The following is a 26,216-nucleotide window of genomic DNA, read 5'->3' as shown; positions in this document are numbered from 1 at the left end:
AATCTGTCTTTTCTATATTTGGTAGCCAGTCATTTCAAAGTTTTTTAAAAAAATCAATATCTACATTGCAACCACAGACCAAACCTTGTGAATATGAATGGGCGGGGTAGGGGGTTGGCATTATTCATCATTTAAAGGGGGTAAATCACGGTGTGTAGTTATATGAAACCCGCACATTGGAGGGCCGCTTTAAGAGTTGCGATGGGTGGAAGGTGAATAAACCCCCATTCACCCTTCTTCTGTGGTTTCTAAACTCAATTTAAACAAGGTCAATCACGAAAAAGGTGGAAGGCCACACAGATCACATCTCAGGGTTTTTTCTTTCTTTCTTTCTTGCTTTTTTTTTTTTTTTTTTTTTTGTAGATATAAGAATTGAATCAAAGTATTTGACTGTGAGAAGACCTCCCTCATCAGCTGGTGGATATCAACCTCAATTTTTGGAGCTCATTACTGAACACCCACCCACGTTCCAAAATTTTTAGGAATGCCTCTGGTTTTTTGGTAAGTATACATTCCCCCCTTTTTCCTCTCCAAGGACTCAGATAGTTGGAGCAAGGATGGGTCCCCTCGGATTTCGTCCACGCCCCAGCCAATCTGAGCCCGGATGCTAATTAGCTGAGCTCCCCAGATGAACACGCCTTTGTCACATGCAGGGCCGGACTACAAAGCCCAGAATGCTTCGCCCCTCCCTGATCAATGAGGGCTTATTTAAATGATCTCTGAGGTCTTGGACCCAGGCCAATCAGCTGTCAGGGCTCATGATAAATCGCAATGCATTATTGATAATAATAATTACTGGGACATGCGCGTTCTGGCCGGAGGGGGGTAAATTTCCCAACTCCAGGAATTTGTGGCGGAGAGGGCAAATAACCGCGGCTCTCCCGGCGCCCCGATGCTCGCACCATGTCGAGGCGCAAGCAGGCGAAACCCCAGCACATCAACTCGGAGGAGGACCAGGGCGAGCAGCCGCGGCCGCAGCCGACTCCAGAGTTCGCAGATGCGGCCCCAGCGGCGCCGGCGGCGGGGGAGCCGGGTGAGTGGGGCTGGAGCGCCCGCCGCGGAGCTGGAGTTTCCCTTACGTTCGCGGGACCCTCGAGGGCGCGGGCTGCGGGGCGCTGCGGCTTCTAGTGCGGATTCTGGAACCGGGTTCTGGGGACTCCCTCTAAGGGAAGGGAGGCAGCCTCATCCCCCCCCCTCCGTCTTTTCAGATTTTACACTTTTTTTCCCCCTCTTCTCTCTTGTGTAAGTTTCACCCCCAGCTCTTTCCCCTCATATTGTAAAGTTGACCCCCACTCTCTGCTGTCTCCCTCACTCCTAAAAGGGTCTCCTCTCCTAGTCCTCAGCTTCTTTCTTAATTGGTTCCACTCCTTTAACTAGTAACCCCCCCCCCCCCGCGGTAACTTCGGTTCCCCCTCCCTCTCTGGCGCCGGTTTTGAAAGAAAGAGACCCCAAGGCTCTCCTCCCTGTCCACCACCCCTTGGGGGCTTTTGTAGGAGGGTGGAGGAGGGGCGCACCCCTGGAAGACCCCCCGGAGGAGGGCGATCTGTTGCACGCGCCCCTCCCAGGCTAAGTGGGGGAGGGGGCGCGACCTCTGCCCACCCGCAGGGGTTGGGGTGCTGGCCACCCGCGCTGTGGAGGGGGCTGGAGCGCCCTGAGAGTTGGTGGAAAAGAAAACTCTATTTCTCCTTTCACGTTTTTTTTTTCTTTTTTTCTGTTGGTTTTCGCCTTTTCCCCGAGGCTACGCCGCCTGCCGATCTTCGCCCTAACCTTTCGGGGCCTGACCTCCAGCCATCTTTGATTTCCGACTTCCTAAAAATAACCGCGGTAACCGGAGGGGTGCTGGCCCCCGGGGACCCGGGCAGCCGGCGCACCGCCACCCCGCCGTGGTGCACCCGCCGGGCTCCCTGCACGTTTTTTTCTGGGGAGCTGGGCGAGGTGAAAGGGGCGAGGTCGGGCCAGGGTTGGGCGGTCGCGGCCAGGGCGAGTTCCTGGGGCTGATCCGGCCCACGTTTCCGCGGCCAGCGCCTCCGGGTCGAGAGGCGTTCGGGACACCAGTGTAGCCGGGAGCCTGGGGCAAACTCCCATTCTCCCCGGCCACTTAGCCGAGGAGGTTTAGGAGCGAGTCGATTTCCCACTATCTCCTCTCCGTCGCGGCCCGCCAAATTGTCGCCTGATAAATTTTGAGCCGTATGCGTGGGGGGAGGGGGCATTTTTTAACCTCCTCTCGGAGCCTGCCTTCTAATTTCCTAGTTGATGGGCTGTGCGTGGCAGCCCCGGACACCAAGAAGCCAGTTCCGACACTGGCTTTGGGGAGAAGACGGTTGCTACTTCTTGGTTCCCATACTCTCCTTTGGGGAAGGAATGCAATTTTCCAAATATATACTAGTTAAAATTAAGTCACCGCGTCCCACCACCCTCTAAACAAGATTTCCAGGGCAATTGAAAAATACTGGCTTGCCCGAGGGGGTGGGCGTGGGATTTCAGGGCTTCTGATGGGCAGGGCAGGGCACACTCGAGGGCGCAGGAGCCGGAGTGGACTCTCTTTGTGCTTCGGCTGGGAGGTGGGGGGAGCGTGGAGAGGCTTCGTGGCCTGGCCCACCTGGAACAAAAGGGTTAACCCTCCGCCTGCCCGCCCGCCCGCTTCCTCCCGAGAGGAGGGGCGAGCTCCTGGCGCTGACCCCTCCCCTGGTCCTGCTTTGACCTCCCCTTCCCTCTTCATTTTGGGTGGGCGCACATAAGTGGGGCTTTGCACCTTTTAGGGAAAGCTTGTTACCCGAGGGCTTCCGAAATTTACGTTGGCCGGAGCGTAAGTTAGCTGAGCTGGGTCAGAATCTCCGGCCGGGCTGTGCGCTCCCACTGCGATTTTGGGAGGGAGTTCACTATTGATCCGCAGGGTTTGTGCAAACCAGCCTGGCCGAGTTGCGCGCGGTCGCCCCCTGGAGGCGAGTTCTGAAGCCAAGCCCTCTGCTAGGAGGCGGGTCCCAGCACCGCCGCTGGCTCACACCTGGTGAGTGGGGCCGGTGAGGAGGGTGTTGTGCAGAGTGCTAGGTTAGGCCCAGGACGGGCACCCCTGGCGATTTCTTCCAGTGACTCCGGCCAGTGCCGTCTGTGCCCATTATTCATCGCCAAGGTTTTGGAATTCTTGGAAAGAATTCCTTGATCCTAGAATGTATTTGCAGAGCCCTCAGTTGCCGCTTTGGGACAGTATAGTTTCCCCAAGTAGGACTTTATTTATTTTTTTTTTTTTTAATGGCTACATTTTGGATGTTTGCATTTGACGAACCTCATAAATAAATGATAGGTATGATTTTTAAAAATTGGTCTGGCTTTATTTTGCCACGCTCTTTGAGAAGGCAGTTGGGGTGGGGAGGAAAAATGAAGTGGGGGTAATAATTAGCAGGTCAAAAAATCTGCAGGTGGTCGGGGAGGGAGCTAACTCTACTTAGGGAAAATTAGCATTTTCTCAAAAGGGTTTCAAATGCCCTTTGTGCTAAACTGGATTACAACCATCAACGATTAAGATTCCCAAGTTTCAAGTAACTTCCTAAAATGACCTACACTGGCTTTGGTGAGGTTTCAGGCCAATTCATCTGAGTTTCCCCCCAAAAGAAGAGGGGACTGTAATTTGCTCACAACCCCGGTTTTTTATTCATTAAAAATAAATTGCATCGTTAAATACGCTCCTCAACTGTAAGAACCAGGCCCTACACTCCTGGGCTCAAGTCAGTTACACTTGTGTGGCTCCTGCAGTTAGTGAGTTTCCCTGTAGGTAGGGGCTGGGAACCATTTTGGGAGGCTGGAGATGGTTATCTTTTCCTCTTTTGAAATGTGAAGTGTTGGTGGGTGCTAGGGAACTCGTTGGTGGTGTTTTTTTAAGGCATTAGAGCAGGGGTTGTGTCCTGTCTGGTTGCATGAGCTTCAGCAGTGTGAACAGGAGGCTAACTTCATTTTTTTTTCCCCTTGAGTTTTTGGGTTCCTTATTACAACGGTGATAAGATGATAGTTAGATTATTTGAGTTGTAGAAGTGTGTTAGGAATGTGATCAATAATTTTGTTAAAAAGAAAATGTTCTTAGTTTTACTATCATGTCAGGATGGTGTTGTGCTGCTCGCTGAAATAATTCTGCAGAGAAAATAGCCTACTCTGTGGTCGACCCAGTCTGGACCTCAGGTACATGATCTTTAGTTCTCACAACCAACTGTGGCTTCAGGTTGGGATGACTTTGCCCACGGTGCCTGGCCTGCTTGGTTTTTTTCCAGCCTTGCCCTAAATCCAAGGGGTTGCGTTTGTGGTGGTCTTTGAGCCGTTGATGGTGGGATGGGGTTATCTTCCTTGTTTCCCAGATGAAAAAGTCATGTCTAGTGTTGGAAGCTGGTTGGGTTTGGTAATCACCCTTTCAGTTTTTCGAATATGCCCTTCCAGGCTTTAGATGAAGAGGTTCTAGGGAAGCAAGTTGGAAATGATGTTGGCACTTGGTTTCTTTGGGCCTTACTAGTAGTCCTGGAAAAAGTGATAGGGAACTAATTTCTTGAATTCTTTCCCCTTTCATAGCACTTTTAACCTATTGTACTTTGGATTATTTAAAAATAAAAATTCTAGACATGTTTAAAGGCCTCTAAATCCAGACAAGAACTGCATCACTAGTCACTGCCATTTAAAAAAAATTTTTTTTCACACTCTTATCAGGCTTTGTTCAGGAAGGATCCTCAGGAGGGAACAAAGCCCCTTGCCCTCTGGAGTCTGCAAATTTCAAAATGGGGCACATCTCTAACCCCGATGGCCAGATAGATCACACACCTTAGCAGTCTTTTTTGGTCTTCTTACTCTTCCTTTTTTCACAGAGCCTCCCTGGACGTTGATCCAAGGCCCCTTGAAACTTTTTAAAATTTTTAATTAAGTAGAAATTTAATTTGGGGTCTAATTTGCCATCTACACATTTTTAAAATTAAACTGGTTAACAGGGCCCTTGCCACTGGCTCAACAATACTTGGGGACCTAATTTCCTTTTGTTTTTTTGGTAAGCCCTTATCTGGGTGGTGGGGGAGGGCAGGAGATGTTGTGTGCCTTAGATAATCTGCTCATAGTCATTCTTCTAATATAGGAATGAGAAAGCAGATAAGCCCGAGTCATAATGCTTCCCTCAAGATACACAGGTTTTAATTTTTAAGCGTTTTAGCGTCTCCAGAATTTGATTGGCCTCTGGCAGATTAACTTTCTTCCTTCACAATACCAGGAGTATTCTCTATCCATTTGGCTGTGATTGAATCTAAGACCCCTGCTGGGTTTACTGCATTCTTCCAACTTATTGGATAACTAGATGCTGAGAGATAACATTCCTAAAATTCGGGGTGGGGGTGGGGCCGAGGGATGGAAGAAGGAGTTGCTGTGTAATCCCTCTGAACTTTGCTTTTTTCTTTTCGGGTTAACTTAAGCATACCCAGCCATTGTTCCTCGCGGAGTCCTCTTACTCCTTGGCAAATACGCCTTCAGGATGTGCCAGGGGTGGTGGGGATGCACGAGTACTTTTTACTGCACAGGCAAACAGAGCTGCTGCTGTTTTAAGACTCTAGCGGGATGTTGCCGGTGCGGCTTCCAGGCTTGTGTATACAGTGAAGGCAGCTGGTTTTCGGGCTGTAAATCACTCTGGGAACCAGTAGATCCTTCCAGCAGAGGAGCTTAACCTTTTTTATGCCGTCGACATATTGAAGATCCACGGGATGCCAAGGGAACAGAAGTGCCGTTCCCCAAAAAAACGAGACCTTCGTGATGTGCACCTGGCCCTGCGTGTCTGCGGGCTCTGCATCTGCAGATTCAACCAAGCACATGTCAAAAAATGTTTGGGGAAGGGCTGGGACTGTGGCTCAGCAGTGGTGCACTTGCCTTGCTTGTGTGAGGCACTGGGTTCGATTCTCAGCACCACATATAAATAAATAAAATAAAGGTCTATCAACAACTAGGGGGAAAAGTGTTTGGGGGAAACCTTGCATCTGTACCCGCCCTGCATAGGCTTTTGTCTCTTGCCCTGGCTCCCTAAGCCACACGCTTTAGAACAATGACTTCTCCTACATTTACATTGTATTAGGGGTATTATGAGTCACCTGGGGAGGATTCAAAGTATGCAGAGGGATGTCCACATTATATGCAAATACTGGGCCATTTTGTATCAGGGACTTTAACAGGCTGGAACTGGGTCCTGGTCCTCCTGCTTGTACCCAGGGGCCTATATTAATTAATATAGTATATAACAATTCCTAATACAATAAGTAAAGGATCAGCATCCTGTTAGGTAACCACCGAATTGTCAAGTCATTGCACCAACTGTAGTGCCATGTGAAAATGTGTGTGTTTGTGACAGTGTCGCAGGCTCTGCTGATACCACTGTCACTTATTCCTCACATGCCAAGTTCGAAAAGTATTTTTTTCCTAATTTCATGAACCCCTACTTAAGAATGTCGGCTTTAGAAGCTGGAGTTGTGGCTCAGTGGTAGAGAGCTCACCTGGCATGTGTGAGGCACTGGGTTCAGTTCTCAGCAGCAAGTAAAAATTGATTAATAAAATAAAGGTATTGTGTCCATCTAAAACTAAAAAAAAAAAAAAAATTAAAAGACTGCTTTTAGGAGCTGGGGTTTGTGTAGTTCATTGATAGATCACATCTTTAGCATACACAGGGCTCTGGGTTCAATCCCCAGCACTCTGCCCAACAACAAAAATTCCTGCTTTAGAATGTACCTTCAGTGAGAGAATATTGCCCCTAGATTATCATCTACCGGGGAGAGGGACAGAAACATTTATTGATATGGTACTGGTTTGTGATGCTCCAAAGAAACCACAGTATGATATATTTACGATACATTATAGCAGGACATGGTGGATCAGCAATTTACAGAGACCTGCTAAAAATTAGGGGCTGGGGATGTGGCTCTGTGGTAGAGCACCCCTGGGTTCAATCCCAGTACCATGCGGGGGTGGGGGGGGTGGACTAGGTCCCTTGTCTTATTGTCCTCCTTAACTAGTATCTAAGAACTCAGTACTTATTTATTTATTTTTAGTTTAGCTGTATGTCACCTTGAGCCACTTAATTATTTCTGAGCCTCAATTTTCACATCTACAAAACAGCAGAAAGATGCTTGTTTGGTTAAGTGGATTTGAAGATAAATGAGTTCAGGCACAGGCCTTTGACGAGTATGAGTGGTGGGTAGAGGTTGGCCTGGGCCCTAAGGAGCAGCGTGGGGAGCTTCACATTTTTGCGGGAACTTTGGGTCTTCAGAAGCAGGAGAGGGACACAAGGGTGAGGTGAGGAGTTAGCTTGACCCAGGAGTTTTAGGTGTGTTTTAGATGTTTAATGTCAATCTAAAAGAAGCCGTGGGACAAAGGTGGGTACAGTTTACAGTTTTCTCTTCCACCTGAGTTCCCAGGTGCATTCTGCAGGAGGTGGATACCAGCAACTGTTTCTCTTGTATCATTTTCCGTTTCCATGTACATATTTATGCCTTTATCTGTGAGCCCAAATGGGAGCACATTATATACACATCCTGTTCTCTTCCCTTTTTTCCCCTCTTATGAAATAAGTCCTGGGCGGTGGTTCTGTGGAGGAGCACACTAACACAGTCTACTTGTCTTGGTAGGATACAATGTTCATCTTTTGTGCACTGTAATTTATTTAACCAGAAACTTCCTGATGGACAGTGTGTGTCCATTTGTGTACTTGTTTGTTAATATGAGAAATGCTGCAAGAAATACCTTGCAATACAGGAAGTAAATTCCTAACAAAGGAATTGCTGAGTCAAGGAGAATTAAACTAAAATTAAGATGTTGCCAGATGACTCCCTGAAGAAGCTATATCCATTTATGTTTCCTACCTGTGGGTGTATTTCCTCCAGAGAAAGTTTTTGACACATAATTACAAAATTGCTTTTCCAGAAAGATTGTGCCAGTTAACACCACCCCCATTACCTACCCATAAGCACTGCGTTTGAGCACATGAATTGCATATACAGATACCATTGATCTGGGAATTGATGAGATTTTTTTCTTTTGTCTTTGTTTTTTAACTTGACTCTTAACCTAGGACTGAGTCAGAGTGCTATGGAGGCCTTAGGTCTTTGTGCTCTGCCTCCCCTATGCAACTGTCTCTGGAAGTAGTCTTGTGGCATCATATTCCTCTGGGACTGAGGATGTAACTTAGTGGTAGGGCACTTGCCTAGCATGCATGAGGCCTGCGTTCAATTCCCAGTACTGGGGGGAAAAAAAGGATGTGGAGGAATAGTGGTGGCACATGGCTAATCCCAGTGACTCAGGAGGCTGAGGCTGGAGGATTGCAAATTTGAGGTAAGCCTGGGAGAATTAGCAAGGCTCTGCCTTCATATGAAAAATAAGCATCCCTGGTTCATCCCAGTGCCATAAAGAAGGAATGTGTGTGGTTTTTCTTGTGTGTGTTTTACATGTGTTTGTGTGTTGGAAGGAGGGACACTTTTGAAATCTCAAAAATATCCCTGAGAAAAAAATAGCTGCAATGTAAAGACATGAAAGGAAACACAAATGGTGGGTCCATCGTTGCCCCCACAGCCCTGCTTCCTCTGCACACAGTAGGTGGTGAGCGTGGTTGGTGAGGTAGGCACTGGATGACTTTGGAAGTCTTCTTTTTACTCAGTCTGAAATTGGTAAAAATGAAGTCAGTTTATTAAGGTTGTTCTTCAAGATCCATCCTTCCTCCAAACTATTGGAAGCTTTTCAGTCAAAATCCATGGTTTACTAACATAAAAAGCAATTGTTTATTTATTTGAAAGTGGTGGGGCTGGGGATGTGGCTCAAGCGGTAGCGCGCTCGCCTGGCATGCGAGCGGCCCGGGTTCGATCCTCAGCACCACATACCAACAAAGATGTTGTGTCCGCCGAGAACTAAAAAATAAATATTAAAAATTCTGTCTCTCTCTCTCTCTCTCTCTCTCTCTCTCTCTCTCCTCTCTCACTCTCTCTTTAAAAAAAAAAAAAAAGAAAGTGGTGTGCATCCTTGCCTTGGCTCCATCTACATGGAGAAGTCACACATAGGCTTAATTTTAAACAAAAGAAGTCCTGCTACTTCCTGTTTCTGGGGCTTACATCATCTGACTTGTGCAGCATGCAGAACTTACTCTTTTTTTGCACTGTGGGTGAACCAGCATTATCTTTGTCACCGCTGTAAACAGTTTTGCCTTTAAAAACAAACAAACATGTGCACACTTGATAACATGGATCTTTGTGCTTGTGCAAATGTGTGTATGGCTCAGGTTCACAAGCCCAGAGGTGCTAGGTCTGAGACTCCAAGCTCCAGTGCCTTCTTAGGGGAGGGCCTAGCCTACCTGATAGGGTAGCAGGGGGCTGGACAGAGACTCCTCACCAGGCTTCAGATTCCTAGGACCCAAGCCTCTGGGTACAGCACAGTCCTCAAAAGGGAATCAGAATGTGTACGCTAATACTAACCCTAATCTGGATAGGATCCACTTGCCCAAAAAATCTATGGGTCAGTCATTTTTAAGAAGATAAGACTCAAAATAGGACTTAGCTTTTGTACACAGATGTTCCTTGACTTATAGTGGGATTACATCCCGATAAACCCAGAGTAAGTTGAAGTTATCGTGAGCAGAGAATGCAGTTAGTATGCCTAACTGACCGAGGCGCCCCCCCCACCTCGCGCCGCCTAACCACGCTGTGGTGCTGAAGATCTCACTTGCTGCTGGTGATTCTGTGGATTTCCAGCATCGCAAGAGGATTCCCAAGCAAAGGTCAAAATGCAGAATTCCGAGTACTAAGCCTGTGTTACTGTCACACTGTCATAAGTTGAAAAAAACAGCTGAAGGATCCTGGATCAGCGATCGTGTATTTCATTTCAGAAAAATAGAATTATAGCAGAAGTTGTTAGCATGTGTGTGTGGTGGGGGGTCCACCATTTCTTTCCCCTACTTCCATACTTCTCACTTTCTATAATGGCTTCTTTTTCCTTTTAAAGTCCTAAATGTTAAGACACTGCAATGGGTCTGTCGTAATCTGAAAAAGTCAATGAAGTCTTTTACATTCGTGTCTTGCTTGGGCATTGCAGTCTTTTTCCGTGTGTTTCCCACAGGTGAAGCTGTTCTGGGAACATTTTTCTTGTCCTTCCTATCTCAATTCACCCAAGTTGCTGTGCTCTGTATTTCACATGAATTTACCATCTGAATTGTTGGCACCTTTAAGCTTTTGTTGCCCCTGGAAAGCGGGTGCTGGGTGCCTTGGTTGAATGAGTCATTGACTGCCTTTCACTTACTATGGGCTGAAGAAGGAGGTCAGCAGCCATGATCTGAACAGGTTTAATGTCCTTCTCTTAGACAGCATAACCCATCTGTTTGCCTCTGCAAGCTGACTCTGAGAGAGGTGCAGGGGTTGGGATGGGATTGTTTTGATAACTTATATTCCTTTCCTAGGGTTGCCATTAACCAACTGCCTTAGACTGGATGACTTAAATGAACTGAAATTTATTCTCTCACAGGTATGGAGTCCAAATGTAGGTGATAGCAGGTTTGGTTCCTTCTAGAGGCTCTGAGGGAGACATCTGGTACATCTCAAATCTCCCTTTCTCAAATAACAATACCAGCCTTGGATAAACCCTAGGCCCAGTCTAGTTACATTTGCAAAGACCTTATCTGATCAGGTCACATGCACAGGTTCGAGAGTGGGGTGGGGTGTGTCACCCCCTTGTGCTGGGTTTGGAACCCAAGGCCTCACATGGGCCAGGCGCACACTCTACCACTGAGCTGGCGCTGGGCATATCTTTTGGGGAAGCATAATTCAGCCCATAGCTTTGTTCATTCCGACGTTTTGGGTGCATCTGTCTCCAAGTCCAGCCTTCTCCCGTGGGAACACCTGAGGAGTGCCTGTCATTGCAAGTCGTGGTTCTTTCCTAGGTGCCACATGTCCTTTCCTTGGGTTGAGTTCTTAGCTTTTTTCTCTCTTGTCACAGGTGCTTCAATGAACCACACAGGCAGTGGCGATGAAGCAGGTGGGGACAAAGCCACTGCGAAGCGGCTCCGCCAAGAGGACACTCATATCTGTGAGAAATGCTGTGCCGAGTTCTTCAGCCTCTCGGAGTTCTTGGAACATAAGAAAAATTGCACTAAGATTTCACCTGTCCTCATCATGAACGACAGCGAGGGACCAGTGCCTTCAGAGGACTTCTCCAGAGCGGTGCTGAACCACCCGCCGCTCAGCCCAAGCAGTAAGGATGGTCACCAGGGGAGCAGCGGCAGCGCCAAGGAGAAGCCGGGCTCGCCCGTCATGTACTTGAAGGCAGAGGCCGCCCTGCCGCCCTCGCCCCAGGACATAAGCTATTTACCCAAAGGCAAAGTGGCCAACACTAACGTGACTCTGCAGGCACTCCGGGGCACCAAGGTGGCGGTGAACCAGCGGAGCGCCGACGCCCAGCCTGCCCCGGTGCCCAGCGCCCACGGCATCCCGTGGGTCCTGGAGCAGATCCTGTGCCTGCAGCAGCAGCAGCTCCAGCAGCTGCAGCTCACCGAGCAGATCCGCGTGCAGGTGAACATGTGGGCGGCGCACGCCCTGCACTCTGGCGGGGCCGACGCCCTGAAGACCCTGGGCAGCCACGTGTCCCAGCAGGTGTCTGCCACCGTGGCTCTGCTCAGCCAGAAGGCCGGAAGCCAAGGCCTGTCTCTAGATGCCTTGAAACAAGCCAAGCTACCTCATGCCAACATCCCTTCCACCGCCGGCTCGCTGTCCCCAGGGCTGACCCCCTTTGCCCTGAAGCCAGACGGGTCACGGGTGCTCCCGAATGTCGTGTCTCGGCTCCCGAGCGCTTTGCTACCTCAGGCCCCAGGTTCTGTGCTCTTCCAGAGCCCTTTCTCCGCCATGGCGCTAGACCCATCCAAGAAAGGGAAAGGGAAGCCACCGAACATCTCCGCTGTGGATGTCAAACCCAAAGACGAGGCGGCCCTCTTCAAGCACAAGTGTAAGTACTGTAGCAAGGTTTTTGGGACTGATAGCTCCTTGCAGATCCACCTCCGCTCCCATACTGGAGAGAGACCCTTCGTGTGCTCTGTCTGTGGTCACCGCTTCACCACCAAGGGCAACCTCAAGGTACACTTTCACCGACACCCCCAGGTGAAGGCGAACCCCCAGCTGTTTGCCGAGTTCCAGGACAAAATGGCAGCAGGCAATGGCATCCCCTATGCACTCTCTGTCCCCGTCCCTGTAGATGAATCGAGTCTCTCTTTAGACAGCAAACCTGTCCTTGTAACGGGGACCCCTTGCGTAGGGCTACCTCAAAATCTCTCTCCAGGGACTAACCCCAAGGACCTCTTGGGTGGCCCACTGCCCGGCGACTTGCAGCCTGGGCCTTCTCTGGAAAGTGAGGGTGGACCCCCACTATCTGGGGTGGGACCCAACCATAATTCCCCAAGGGTTGGTGGCTTCCAGGGGAGTGGGACCCCCGAGCCAGGGTCAGAGACCCTGAAGTTACAGCAGCTGGTGGAAAACATCGACAAGGCCCCCACCGACCCCAACGAGTGTCTCATCTGCCACCGAGTCCTAAGCTGCCAGAGCTCTCTCAAGATGCATTACCGCACCCACACCGGGGAGAGGCCTTTCCAGTGCAAGGTCTGTGGCCGGGCTTTTTCTACCAAAGGCAACTTGAAGACGCATCTTGGGGTTCACCGAGCCAACACATCTGTAAAGACCCAGCATTCGTGCCCCATCTGCCAGAAGAAGTTTACCAACGCGGTCATGTTGCAGCAGCACATCCGGATGCACATGGGTGGCCAGATTCCCAACACGCCTCTGCCGGACAGCCCCTGTGACTTTACGGGTTCCGAGCCCATGATGGTTGGGGAGAGTGGCGGCACAGGTGCCTCCTGCCCCGAGGAGGTCGAGAGCATTGATGCAGATGAAGTAACGTCCCAGGATGCCCCCGCTGGCTCCTCAAAGGTCCCTGCACTTCTTCCCAGCACCCACTTGGCATCACCCACCCTGGGGTTCCCTGCGATGGCTTCCCTAGATGCCCCTGTGAAGGTGGGTCCTGCCCCTGGGGGCCTGCAGCACCAGAGCAGCCGAGACAATGGCTCAGTGGAGAGCGACGGCCTGACCAACGACTCGTCCTCGCTCGTGGGCGACCAGGAGTATCAGAGCCGAAGCCCAGATGCCATGGAAACCCTGTCCTTCCAGGCCGTGTCCCCGGCCAATAGCCCAGCAGAAAGCATCAAGTCCAGGTCTCCCGATGCTGGGGGCAAAGCTGAGACCTCCGAGAACAGCCGCCCCGAGATGGAAGGTGATAGAGCTTTGGATTTCACTTATGTCCCTTGTGGGCTCAAGGTCATCAAAAAGGAACCTGGGTTGAACTTTGCAAACGGAGTGTGATCTGAAGCAGCTCCTCTGTAGGGCAATTAGCTTTCCTGTACTTCTGGGTAGAGGGACATAATAACCACCTCTGTCCTAGCCGTGAACAGGCTTTTTACTTATAGTGGTTAATGCAAATTGGGTGTGGACAAGCATCATTATTGTTGGTTTTTATTTTTGTTTTTGACCCCATGGGGATCTAGGGGTAATCTTAAGCAAATCCCAGTAGCAGTGGGCAAAACTGCTTTTTGGCCACTGAAATGAACTATAGTTTCTTGATTCTGAGGTCTTGCTCCCTGATGGAATGTTCACAAGTCATTTATGAAAGGGGGGGGGTAATATCTTTTAAGTGTACAAATCATTTTGGGGCACATATTGATGTCATTAATAGTAAGATAGGGTAACAGGTGCATCATAGAATCAGATAGGTTCTGGGCAGGTTTTAAAGGTAACTCTTGATGCAGAAACTTGAACTTGAGTTACATGTATTCCCATGTTGCCCATTCTTTGATGCAAAACCGAAACGGTCCATTTTCCAGTCTCTATTCTTTGTGCAGATGAATAATCCAAAGGCATGGTGCTGGTGAGGTGTCATTTCCTGTAAACCATCTTACAGGATGGTATAGTGGGCAGTTGTTTTCAAAGCTGTCTTGTTTCTAAGGATGAGTGGGTGTTGGATGATAAAGGTTTGGATTTTCTTCCCCTCACATACTAGGTCGTAGCAGTCTCCCATCAACGTTTATTCGAGCACAGCCCACCTATGTCAAAGTTGAAGTTCCCGGCACATTTGTAGGACCCTCCACCATGTCCCCAGGCATGACACCTTTGTTAGCGGCCCAGCCACGCCGACAGGCCAAGCAACATGGCTGCACGCGGTGTGGGAAGAACTTCTCATCTGCCAGTGCCCTTCAGATTCACGAACGCACGCACACCGGAGAGAAGCCTTTCGTGTGCAACATATGTGGGCGAGCTTTCACCACCAAAGGCAACCTGAAGGTGGGTTTCGCTGCGCTTTTTGGCAGGATGATTTATCAGTGTGTTTCGTGATAAATTCCACTTTAGGAATTTTGCGTGTGTGTGTGGGGGGGGGGGTACTGGGGATGGAATCCAGGGCCTTACACATGCTAGACAAATGCTCTACCACTGAGCTACATCCCCAGCCCCAGTAAATTCCATTTAAGACAAGGGAGGTGCTTGCTGGCTTTTGGCACTTGATGGGACATCGAGCATGCATGAGACTCTGGGTTTGATCCCCAGTGCAGCCAAAAAAAAAATAAAAAACGCTAAGTAGATCCAAAGAATAAGTCTGGAAACAGAAGATCTTTGTTATTAGTTGTGAGCTAATAGTGATCATTTATGCATTGGTTTAACCTTCCAGGCTTGACAACCACTGAATTTCTGTTTCCTGGCCTGCTAAGTTGAGATAAATACCATGATTAAATATGAGTATTATATCGGTGCATGTCCGGAAGCACTGGAGTTTAAAACAAACAGTGGCCTCCAGGTTAATAGCCGTGCAGCCGGGTCCTTCCAGAGAGTGGTCTGGACTATTACTGCTGTTAGGAGGAGCTGCCCCTGTGAAGGGTGAAAGTGTCCTGCAGATGGAAGAGGGCTCTGGGGTTTTCCACCTGGCCCCACCTCTGGTTTTCTGTATAGCCCTGAGCAATGTGCATCCCTCTGGATCTTTCTTTCCCACCTCACAAGTAGATGGGTTCATTTCCTTGCGGTTAAAATAAAAGTCAAAACTTCATCTTAAAGTTGACCTAAAAGGCATTCTCTATTTTAATTATGTAAATCTAGTTGGTAAAAGCTTTGTGGTAGGAATATGTAGTGGCAGCCTCTTGTGACACCTAGAACTATAAGGATTCATCAATGCGTAAGCCCCTGGCTTGTTTGGGCAGGTGGCTTGCTGTGACTTGGTCTCCCTGGCTTCCCTGGATGGTGGTAATGATGAACTCCAGAGTTGTCCTGGAGCAAGACCAAGTGCTCTTAACTAGAGCCTTCCCAGTCACTGCTAGCAACAGCAGTGAGCAGCGCTAGTGACGCACAAGCAGCCTCTTCTGTTCCGCACGGGGGTGGGGGTGGGGGGGTGGGGGTGGCCAGCACAAGCAGCCTCTTCTGTTCCGCACCGGGGGTGGCCACTGGTCTCCAGGGTGTCAGTAAAGGTGCATTGAGTGCCTGAGAAACCTGATATCTCGCGCAAGGCTTTTTAAACTTTTAAAGAAGCTAAAAAAATATTCGAAAACTTGAAGGGCAGGCAGGAGAAATAATTATGGAAAGCATCCAGGTTGAAGAAAAGCCAGGGGACAGGTAGTAGGGTCTTTCCTTAGGAAGACTTACATGGAATAGCATCTCCTTCTCAACATGGCCTTCTGTGGCTTTCCCAACCAGACTTCAGTTTTGTTTTTTCCCAGTGCTGGGGATAGAACCCAAGGCCTTGGTTTTTTTTGTTGTTGTTATTGTTTTTTAATGGTACCAGGAATTGAATCTAGGGGCACTTAACCGCTGAGCCACATCTTTAGCACTTTTTATTTTGAGACAGGGTCTCCGTATGTTGCTGAGGGGCTTGCTGAATTGCTGAGGCTGGCCTTGAACTTGTGATCCTTTTGCCTCAGCCTCCCAACTCCCAAGCCACTGGGATTACAAGCGGAATAGGACAAATATTGATCTTGACATTTGGAACAGTGCTTGGCATGTAGCAGGTGTTCGCATAAGTACACACACAGAGACAAGAGTCTAGGCATTGCCTTGGTCTCTCTAGGCAGGAGTGCTGGTCAGATACTTCCAGATCTCTGCTTCCCCCTCACCCAGTATTTGAATTTTTATTTTATATAATCTACTTCCTAAATAAAAAAAGCATACTGAGAGACGCTCGTTGGGTAGAACCAAAGCCACATGCAGGCTGGTTTGGTCTTGCTGGGGAGCAGTAGAATATTTGCTAAGAAACTCTGTCCTGTCCGCAGGTCCACTACATGACACATGGGGCAAACAATAACTCAGCTCGCCGCGGGAGGAAGCTGGCCATCGAGAACACTATGGCCCTGTTGGGTACGGATGGAAAGAGAGTCTCCGAAATATTTCCCAAAGAGATCCTGGCACCCTCGGTACGTGTGGACCCTGTCCCTGTCGTGTGGAACCAGTACACCAGCGTGCTCAATGGCGGCCTGGCCGTGAAGAACAACGAGATCTCCGTGATCCAGAGTGGCGGCATTCCCGCCCTGCCCGTTTCCCTGGGGGCCAGCTCTATGGCCAGCAGCGCCACGGTCTCCAAGATGGACTCCCAGTCTGGGGGCAGTGCCGAGGTGGAGAAGCCGGGGGTTACTGACAGCGTTGCCAAACACCAGTTCCCTCACTTCCTGGAGGAAAACAAGATCGCAGTCAGCTGAGCCCAGGAGAACCTGCCAGCCAGGAGAAGTGCAGATCCCGTGGAATGGATGGGAGCTGGACTGGTTTTTGGTTTTCTTCAAGAACCCATCTCCTCTTTTCTTTATTCTTACTGATATGCAAATGATGTTTACGGTTGTGACCTCAACCTTGGGCAGTCCTACAATCACGATTGTTGCTATGCTGCTTTGCAAAAAAAGGAAAAATTGAAAAACAAACATAGGCATACCAAAACAGACTAGAACATTTTTATTTTTATTTTTTTTTTTTTTCTTTTGGAAAGAAGCGGGTCTTGCAAAGTAGCTTTGTTACTTGCGACAAACTGTATGTATACATAGAAGCTTTGTACAACCTAGAGTGACTTTCCAAAGACTGTTGCCTCTTTCAGGGTGAAACAGTTGGAATTTACTGCACCCTGGTGGAAAAGACAACTACTTAGCCTAATTGGGTGGGTGGGGGTAAACTCTACCTCCAGGGCAACCAAATGTGCATAAGTAAGTGGATGGACACCTTCTGCCCTCTACTTAGGGGCCTGTTTTACATGACCTTCAATCCTGTGCCCATCTTTTTTTTTTTTTTTTTTTTTTAATTTTTGAATGTACTTAAAAAAAAAAACCAACAAAAACAAAAAACAAAACAAAAAACCCTAAGGTTGTAGAATGAACAAAATTCCTTCAACCTTAGAATCTTAGGTAGGATGCCCTTTCATGGACTTATTTTAGTCCTTAGGGAGCCAATGTGTGTGTTGCTGCTTATTTAAAGACAGTTCATTTGAAGCCCCAAGAGTGCCAGCTACTCCCCACATGTCCAGATGCCTTGTCTTCCCAGATACCAGAAGAGTGGGGGTTCTCAGGTGACGTGATGTAGTTCGCCAGTGCCTACGCTATTGAAGAACTACATTCTCATTCTCAAGGAGAAGCTCATGGAAGGGCGGACTTCTATCACAGGTTCACATTTTCTTCTTCTTCCTCTTTTTTTTTTTTTTTCAATTTCCCTAGTGCAACTTACGTCAAGTAATAATGAAGATTTTTATTTTTCCTTGAGTTGCATGAAGCCTACGAAGTTGAAACGGGCGAGTCCTGGGTGTGAAAGCTTTAATTTATCTACCTCATTTATTTTTTTATGTTAGTAGCCATAGTCTTTATTTTCCTATTTTATGACCGCTGAAGTATTCCCAGGCCCTGTCTTAAACCTAAGAGTTGACGTATTGGTGGGAACAGCCAGACATTCACAATGTCTTTGTGATTCCTTTTTTTAAATCCCCTTTCGTGCATGTGATAATGTAGAGCAGATGCCGAGAGGCTGCTCTAGTGGTTGAATGAGGAAGGAGAAAGAAGGACCCGACATTGGGGCCGAGGATTGTTTCCCTCTGTTTGGATGGCCCTTGTTGAAACGTGGATCAAGACTTGTTACCCAAAGTTTTGTCTTAGTTATTGCACTTGGCTTTAGGATCCAAAAAAAGAAAAAGAAAAAAAATATATGTTTTTGCCAAGTTGTGCCTTTCCTTCTGGAATTGTAAGTGAACACAGTCATAGCGCCTGTTTACACTGTGACGCAGTATTGTTACGGAGAACACCCCAGTGGCTCTCACTGCTTAGCTCACAGTGCCTGGTGAATGTGTGACCAATGGAGAAACCCCTGTAGGACCTGCTGATGCTGTTTGTCTGTTGCAAAATAAACTTTGAATGTTTTTTTTCCACTTACCAGGTGTGTATTGTTTTCTGATAGTTTCAGTTCCAAACCTGTGAACTTGACCATCATTTTCAGTTGTCTTGCGACCTTCTGTTTCCTAAAGATACACATCTGGTTACATCCACACTGGACCTGCTTCCCGGGCATACACGAGACCTTTCTATCTGCGGTTTTTATCCTCACCACCACTTCTTCATCTTCTTTTTCTTTTTTTGGGGAATGGAACCAGGTGTGGTGGTGCACACCTATAATCCCAGCACTTCTGGAGGATGGCACAGGAGTTCAAGGCCAGCCTCAGCAAATTATTTATTTTTTTAGTTATAGGTGGACGCAATGCCTTTATTTTATTTATTTATTTTTATGTGGTGCTGAGGAACGAACCCAGGGCCTTGCACATGCTAGGCGAGCGCTCTACCACTGATCCACAACCCCAGTTCCAGCAGTTCAGCTCAGCAACTTAGTGAGACTCTTATCTCAATAAATTAAAAGGGTGGGTGATGTGGCTCAGTGGTAAAGCACCCCTAGGTTCAATCCCAGTACAAAAAAAAAAGAGATGTGCTGAGAGTCACACAGGAGGGAGGATTTAGTGCAAGGGAAGGTTCTCACAGTGGTGGAGAATTCCCAGTCATGTTTTTAGATGTCTTCCCAAAATCCAACCCATTTCTGGCTAATTCTTTTAAAATACCTGAAATCCCTACGTGACTCCGTGGCTGGATGCTCTGGGCAGAATAGCTTGCTTCCTGGGATCTCATGCGAAGCAGATCTAACACTGGATGCATGGAGTTAGAGTGAGACTGTGTAAGAACTGTTTAGAATTTGCTCCAGCTCTGGATCAAATGGATATCTCTGGTACTGATGGGGGAGGTCACAGGTTAGAAGGCTGCTGGCAGTGGACACCACCTTTACCTTAAATGTGGTCCAAGCTTATGAACATCCATTTCCTGGCATATCTCACTGTCTCCTGATGGTTGACTTTCAAAATACAAAATTGAATGGCCAAGCATGGTGGAGCATGCCTGTAATCCCAGTGTCATGGGAGGATCATGAGCAGCTTCAGCAACAGTGAGACACTAATCAACTCAGTGAGACCTTGTCTCTAAATAAAATTCAAAATAGGGGCTGGTAATGTGGCTCGGTGGTTGAGTGTCCCGGAGTTCAATCCCTGGTACCAGAATGAATGAATGAATAAACAAATAAATAAAGCAAAAAAAGTCTCAGGGGCCAGGCATGGTGGGAGGCTGAGGCAAGAGAATTGCAAGTATAGGGAGGTCCTAAGATATTTAGCAAGACCTGCTAAAAAAAAGAAAAGGGAGGGAGATGGAATGTGGTTGGGTGGTTAAACAACCCTGGGTTCAATCCCCAGTAACCACTACAGAAACAAAAGCAGCAGCATCAGGGGTGTAGCTCAGTGGTAAAGCATTCAAGTTCAGGCAACTAGGAATATTGATTTGAATTTAAAACCCAGGCAAAACATGGACTGTAGCCAAAGGGCAGATAATGAGCTATATTAGGGGGGAATTCATTTGCATTTCTATAAACAATCATTTGCATTACTATCAATTTTCTGCAACTTACATAGTTGCAAAATAGCTCAAAGGTGGTGAAGGGCACTGCTAACCTTGAGGAGTCCTTGTCATCAGCTCCTTGTCACCTTTCAAGGTCGTTTACAGCTCCTTCAAGAAGCAGGGTTTGTTTCTTATTAACTCTCTCGCACCTGGAACATTCTAAGACCTGAGTGATGGCCTCTTCTGTTGGTTTTCTCCTGGTGCTGACTCAGCATGCAAAAGGCCCAGGGTTCCATCCCCAGCACCACACACACACACACACACACACACACACACACACACACACACAGTTTCCTGGCTCTATATGTTGATTGTAGAAAGCTGTTAACCTAAGGTGTTCTTAGTGAGGTGGTGGACAGGATTACCAAGTGTTCAGAGACAAAGGTTTAAAAATTATTTAACATCACCTATGGCTCCATGATTCTCAAGCCAGGGACAATTTTGCCCCCACCTGACGTTTTACAACGTTTGAACACATTTGTGGTCATCACACTGGCACAGGGCTGCCACTCGCATCGAGTCACACCTTTCCATGCAGGATGGTTCTCTAACAGAGACACTCAGCCCAATGTCAATGCTGCCAAGGCAGAGAAGCCACTCTGGGGAATACCTAGAGTGTCCATTCAGAGATAATTCATTCAGGCGGAAGATTCTAGGCTCCAGGAGGACCTCATGTCCTCTGTCCCCAGCCTTGACTCCTTGCCAGCTCACTACCAAGCACCGCCTCCTTAAGGCAGATCCAAGCAGCCACCGGCCAGCATGGAGGTCTGTGAACTGAGGCTTTATAAGGTCAGAACGGAGAGTCTCAGGGATATTCTGGCCCATACCTGACATCATGGGGTATGTTGTGTGAAGTCTATGGACCAGTTTCTTTGGTTTCTGGAAAGCAAAATTCCCAGTCCTTTTCTTTTTTTTTTATCTTTTTAAATTTTGAAACAGTTCTAGCTAAATTGCCCAGTCTTGTCTCAAAACTTACGAATATCCTGCTTCAGTCTCCCGAGTAAACTGGAATAAGTGTGCACCACCTGCCTGGTTAGACTGGCTTATCTTTCAGAGACCTTTCCAGGAGTCTAGGAGTTAGACTTCTTGCACCCAGGGCCTGTTGGTTGGAGAAAGCTGTTATGCACCCCCCAAAGGGGAGCTGTTCCTAAGAAGACTGAACCATGAGGTGGGACCATGGGGCCAGGAAGAGTCACTGTCCCTGGAGGCACACCCCTGTCTAACCTGCCTGTTCTGTCGCTGCACAGACCCTGCCCCTCTCCTAGGATTGGAGGGATTCAGGACAAAAATGAGAACATCTAAGAAGCACTTAGTACAGTGCCTGCCACATGCTCAATCCTTCCCCAAGGTCTGCTCTTAAGCTCCTACTGTTATTACCATGAACCATATTAAACTGTGTCATTAGATCACATAATGTACCACATTAAATACCTCCAGGAACTGCCCTGGAGGAACTCCTGGCCTTTTTCCTGCCTCATGGAACCATCTGGATCTTTCTCACAATGAGATAAAATGAAACAAAAGCCTTTAAAAGTCTTACTTCCGCAGTGACATAAGCCTGTAATCCCAGCAGCTTGTGAAGCTGAGGCAGGAGGATTTCGAGTTCAAAGACAGCTTCGGCAACATTGAGGCACTAAGCAATTCAGACCCCATCTCTAAGAAAAATATAAAATAGGGCTGGGGATGTGGGCTTAGTGCTTGAGTGCTCCTGAATTCAATGCCCAATACCTGCCCCCCCCCCCCCAAAAAAAAAAGAGTCCTGAGGCAGCCTTGCTGGAAGGCAGTATTTAAAAAATGCCTCCTCTCCTATTAAAAAGAATATTTGGAGAAGCAAAAGCAATAAAAAACCACCCATGATTTCCCCCTTTTTTTTTTTGCAGGTGTTACTACCTTTGGAGGGGCTTCATAGGGACTTTTTTGGTCTTTAAGATTTTTCTATTTAACAAAAAAAAAGTAAAGAAAGTTTCTATGTAGAAATTTTATTTCGGGCTTGGGTTGTGGCTCAGTGGCTCAGCGCTCGCCTAGCACATGAGAGGCCCTGGGTTCGATTCTCAGCACCACATAAAATAAATAAATAAAACAAAGGTTTTGTGTCCAACTACAACTAAAAAATAAACATTAAAAAAAGAAAAAAAATTTATTCCAAGAAAACATTATTGTGAAAGTAGTAATATATGTTGACTAGAGAAAAAGTATATTGACAAAATGAAAAGAAAAAAGTTTCATCTGGATGTGCATACATACTAATGCAAAATGTTAATGAGAGAAACTGTGAATCAAGCCTGGGGTTGATTATGGAACATGTGGCGGTCTCTTTACTGTCTGCTCTAGTTTTCTGTAAATTGAAGACTACTATGACCAAAAAACAAAACAAAACAAAAGACTATTAATTTTGTTTCAGAATCCCATCTGGCCCATCCCAGTAGCACATGTTGGTAATCCCAGTGACTGTGAACTTTTTTTTTGGAGGGGGGGTACTGGGGATTGAATGCATGGATGCTTAACACTGAGTTACATCCCCAGCCCCCCCCCTTTTTTTTTTTTGGTGTGTGTGTATGTGTGTTTGATGCTGGGGATTGAACCCAGGGCCTTGTGCATGTGAGGCAAACACTCTACCAACTGAGCTATATCTTTTATTTTTTTATTTTTTTGTGGTGTTGGGAATTCAACCCAGGGCCTGTGCATTCGAGGAAAGCACTCTACCAAGTGAACTATATCCCCAGCCCCTTTCCCAGCCCTTTTATAGATTTTATATTCTATTTTGAGACAGCTGCTCTCTAAGTTGCTTAAGGCCTCACTGAGTTGCCCAGGCTGGCCTCAAACTTGTTGTTCTCCTGCTTCAGTTGCTTGAGTTGCTAGTATTACAGGCATGTGCCAACTTGCCCAGCTAATTTCAGAGATGGGAGCCTGTGTCAGAGGGACCATAAGTTTGAGGCCACCCTAGGCAACTTAGTGAGGTACAAACAAACAAACAAATCTATCTGAACTATTTTATCCACCGATAACCATTGATAATACTGTGGCATTTATTCTTGGATTGGGAGTAAACAATGTTCATAGCCATAGTAGTAGCAGTCGTAACAGGTGACTTTTCCCATGCTCTCGTGGCCCTGAATCCTTCTGACACTCTGTCGTGAGGAGCCTCACAGAGCTTCCTTTGTGCCAGGCACCCTCTTAACATGCATGATCCACTCATGCACTCCTTCTAAGGATCCTAGGAGGCTGTTACCATCACTATCCCCATTTTAAGATCAGAAAGCAGAGGCCCTGCAGATCTCCTAACTTGCCTCAAGCTCCGAAGCTGGGAGGAGATGGAAGTGACATTAGGACCCTGGATGAGGGGGCCATGACTGGTACCGCATATTTTAGAAAATAAGGCAGTTGGGAAAGTGGACACAGATTCCCCCTTAAGGACCAGAGGGAGACGGAATGTATTTGGAATCAGGATTAGTTAGTGGCGGGAAGTGTCATGAAAAGTGTGGGTCCTGCTTTCTGGAGCATAAAGACCCGGCTTTAAGCTCAGCCTGGCTGCTGGCTAACCCGTGGCTTTGTGCAGCCACTGAGCTTCCGTGTCCTCACTTGTGAAGTAGGTTGGATCATTCCCACTTGGATTACAGTTGGGGGAACATGGAACTCTGTGCAGGTTTTAGGTGCTTGATAAAAACAATAGCTCACGTTTATTGCATATATCCACTGGTTACAGCTGATCTGAGGGTGGGGCTTGGAGGGGCTGGCCCAGGGAGATTTAGGGGGTGGCTATGTGTTCTACATGTGGAGTATCCTTCTGGATGTAGGAGAGAGAGAGAACAGGAAGCACAGGCCTATTAGCCAAAGAATGCTATTTCCTCCTCAAAGTTACATGCAGGAGCTTCTAACGACCATTTCCTTCCTTTCCTTTCCTTTTTTTTTTTTTTTTTTTTAATGGCAGCCTTGGAGGATTGAACCCAGGGCCATCCCCAGCCTTGACATGCTTCCTTTCTTAAGCAACTTCTTTAGGACATAAGTCACACATCCCAAACTTAGTTGGGATCCTAATAGTTCCACATTTTTTTTTCACACAGTGCCCCAGACAATGGGGTATTTGGTGGTTCCACCCTCTACGGAGGCAAACATACGAAAAGCTGTCCACATCCAACATGAAATATAATTACGTGTAACTATTTGCTTTAAGCCGGGCTTGGTCACCGCATGCTCTGTAATCCCAGTGGTTGAGGAGGCTGAAGCAGGAAGATCGTAAGTTCAAAGCCAGCGTCAGCAATGGGGAGGTGCTAAGCAACTCAGTGAGACCCTGTCTCTCAATAAAATACAAAATAGGGCTGGGGATGTGGCTCAGTGGTTAAGTGCCCATGAGTTCAGTCCCTGGTACTCAAAATAAATAAATAAATAAATAAATAAATAAATAAATAAATAAATAAAAGTTTGCTTTAGTTTTAGATTGATTTATTATTATTACATTTTGAGGCTTTTTACATATTGACTTTTAACCTCCTTCCTCTTTCCCAAACTTTTTTTCTTGTGTTCACAAAACTTTATCAGCCCTTTGGAAATTTTGTGCAAATGTGGATGTGGAAGGGGTCAGGTGTGACTGTGAATCACAGGACACATAGTAGAGCCTGACTCCATGTCTGAGGACTGAGTGTGGGGCACATGTGTAAGTCCAAAGAGGTGGCTGGTGGAGGGAATGTGGAAATAGAGTGTGCCAGGTAGTGTGAGGGTGTTCGGATGAATGAGGCAGTGTGTGCGGTTGTGAATTCCAGGAGTATAGGTGGAGAGTGAGGGTGTGGATCCAGACAGGGTGAATAAAGGGTGAGGGAGTCTGAAAAGCTGAGTGTGCCAAGGTGTATGTCCCCATGTGACTATGATTCTTGGGGGGCACACATGTGTGAGATGTAAGGTGTACGGACTAGAGTGACCAAAAGGGGGTGAGATGTGGTGGGTTGTGCCTGCGTGTACAGTGCGCGTAATTGAGGATATGGGGTGTTGCTGGGGGTTGAGCGTGGCAGGATGTGTGCATGTGTGAACATGACTGTGCCTGTGATGGGGTGAGTGTGGAAAGGTGCGCGTGTGACTGTGAACGCTGGAGATGGGTGGGCCTTGAGCAGGGCTGGCCGGTGGGTGGATGCTGGGGGTGCGGCGGCAAGGCGCGCGCGCGTACGGCGGGGCGTGGGCGGGGGGCGCGTGGCCGGGTGGGCGCGCGTGGGGGGCGCGCTGCGCGGGCCGGGGGCGGGGACACTGCGGCTGCCGCGGCGGCGCGGACACGGCCAGGCCGCCCCCCGTGGCAGTCGCGGCGCGGAGCAAGCGGGCGCAGCGCGGAGCTTGGGCTCATGGTGCGCCCGTGTCCGTCGGTCGGGCCGCGCGGGCGGCTCCGCGCGTGGCCCGGCGCTCGCGACCTCGCCCCTTCGCTGCGGGCCCGGCCCGCCCGCTGCCGCCGCCTCCTCCCCCGGGGCGGCGCGGCGCCGGCGGGCGGCGGCGCGGAGGCCGGACCGGGCGGCGGCCCAGGCGGCGCGGGGGGCGCGGCGGCCAAGGCGGGCGGCGCCGCCGACATGACGGACAACATCCCGCTGCAGCCGGTGCGCCAGAAGAAGCGGATGGACAGCAGGCCCCGCGCCGGGTGAGTGGGCCCGGCGGGCCGCCCCTCCTTTGTCCGTGCGCGCCTGGGAGCCCGGGTGCCGGCGCTCCGGCCGGCCGGGCCTGACAGGTTGGCTGCGCGCCGCGCCGGGCGCCATGAGCTGCGGCCGGGCCGGCCCGGACGCTGGAAAGGGACCCTCTGAAGCCATCCAGCCTGAGCCCGTCCCTTTGGGCCCGAGCGCCTGGCTGCCTCGCTCCCTCGCCCACCTTCCTCTGGAAACCCTGGGAAGCCGGCCCGCCCAAGGCTGTTTACAGGCGTGCGGAATTAGAATCCTCCGAGCCTTTTCCTCGTTTATTGTTTCGAGATCACTCCCTGCAGTTGTAATCTCGACTGGGTCTGGAGGAAGGCTTGCTGGGCTCGGGGAACATTCCTTGCGAGCGCAGATATGCTTCCTTATGGGGGGGAGGGCGCGGCCTTCGCCGCGGGGTCCCCCATCAGCGCCTCCAGGTCGCAGTCAGTCGAGGCTGCGCGGAGACCACCTGCCTCCCGACCTTAGGTGGGCCGGAACTGGCAGCTGCAACACGGTGGGAGGGGCTCCTGCTGGCCGATTGACGACACTGTCCCCGCAACCCTCCCCAGTTTGGGGGAAGG

The 26,216-nt window shown here is 48.7% G+C and overlaps 2 protein-coding genes across 3 annotated transcripts in view; both read left to right on the top strand.

Moving 5' to 3' along the window:
* Positions 1-877: 877 nt before the first annotated feature.
* On the top strand, positions 878-17,377 carry SALL4 (spalt like transcription factor 4). Of its 2 annotated transcripts, none has more exons than XM_081290247.1 (4): positions 878-1,033; positions 10,972-11,973; positions 14,071-14,351; positions 16,319-17,377. In XM_081290247.1, the coding sequence occupies exons 1-4, from the start codon at positions 904-906 to the stop codon at positions 16,739-16,741; spliced, it is 1,836 nt and encodes a 611-aa protein (XP_081146373.1). In that variant the 5' UTR covers positions 878-903; the 3' UTR covers positions 16,742-17,377. The 2 variants fall into 2 exon arrangements, with proteins under 2 accessions (XP_081146373.1, XP_081146372.1); XM_081290246.1 differs by having other exon boundaries at positions 10,972-13,287.
* Positions 17,378-25,240: 7,863 nt separating this feature from the next.
* The window catches only part of ATP9A (ATPase phospholipid transporting 9A (putative)), a 118,963-nt gene continuing 117,987 nt past the window's right edge, over positions 25,241-26,216 (top strand). The window contains exon 1 of the mRNA XM_081289574.1: positions 25,241-25,607. Within this exon, the coding sequence (XP_081145700.1) occupies positions 25,321-25,607 (287 nt within the window). The 5' untranslated portion in view covers positions 25,241-25,320. The remainder of the gene's footprint in view (positions 25,608-26,216) is intronic.

This window comes from Spermophilus citellus, assembly GCF_964194105.1.
Source record: "Spermophilus citellus genome assembly, chromosome: 4".
Classification (NCBI taxonomy): domain Eukaryota; kingdom Metazoa; phylum Chordata; class Mammalia; order Rodentia; family Sciuridae; genus Spermophilus; species Spermophilus citellus.
This window is presented reverse-complemented; position numbering and strand designations above follow the sequence as displayed.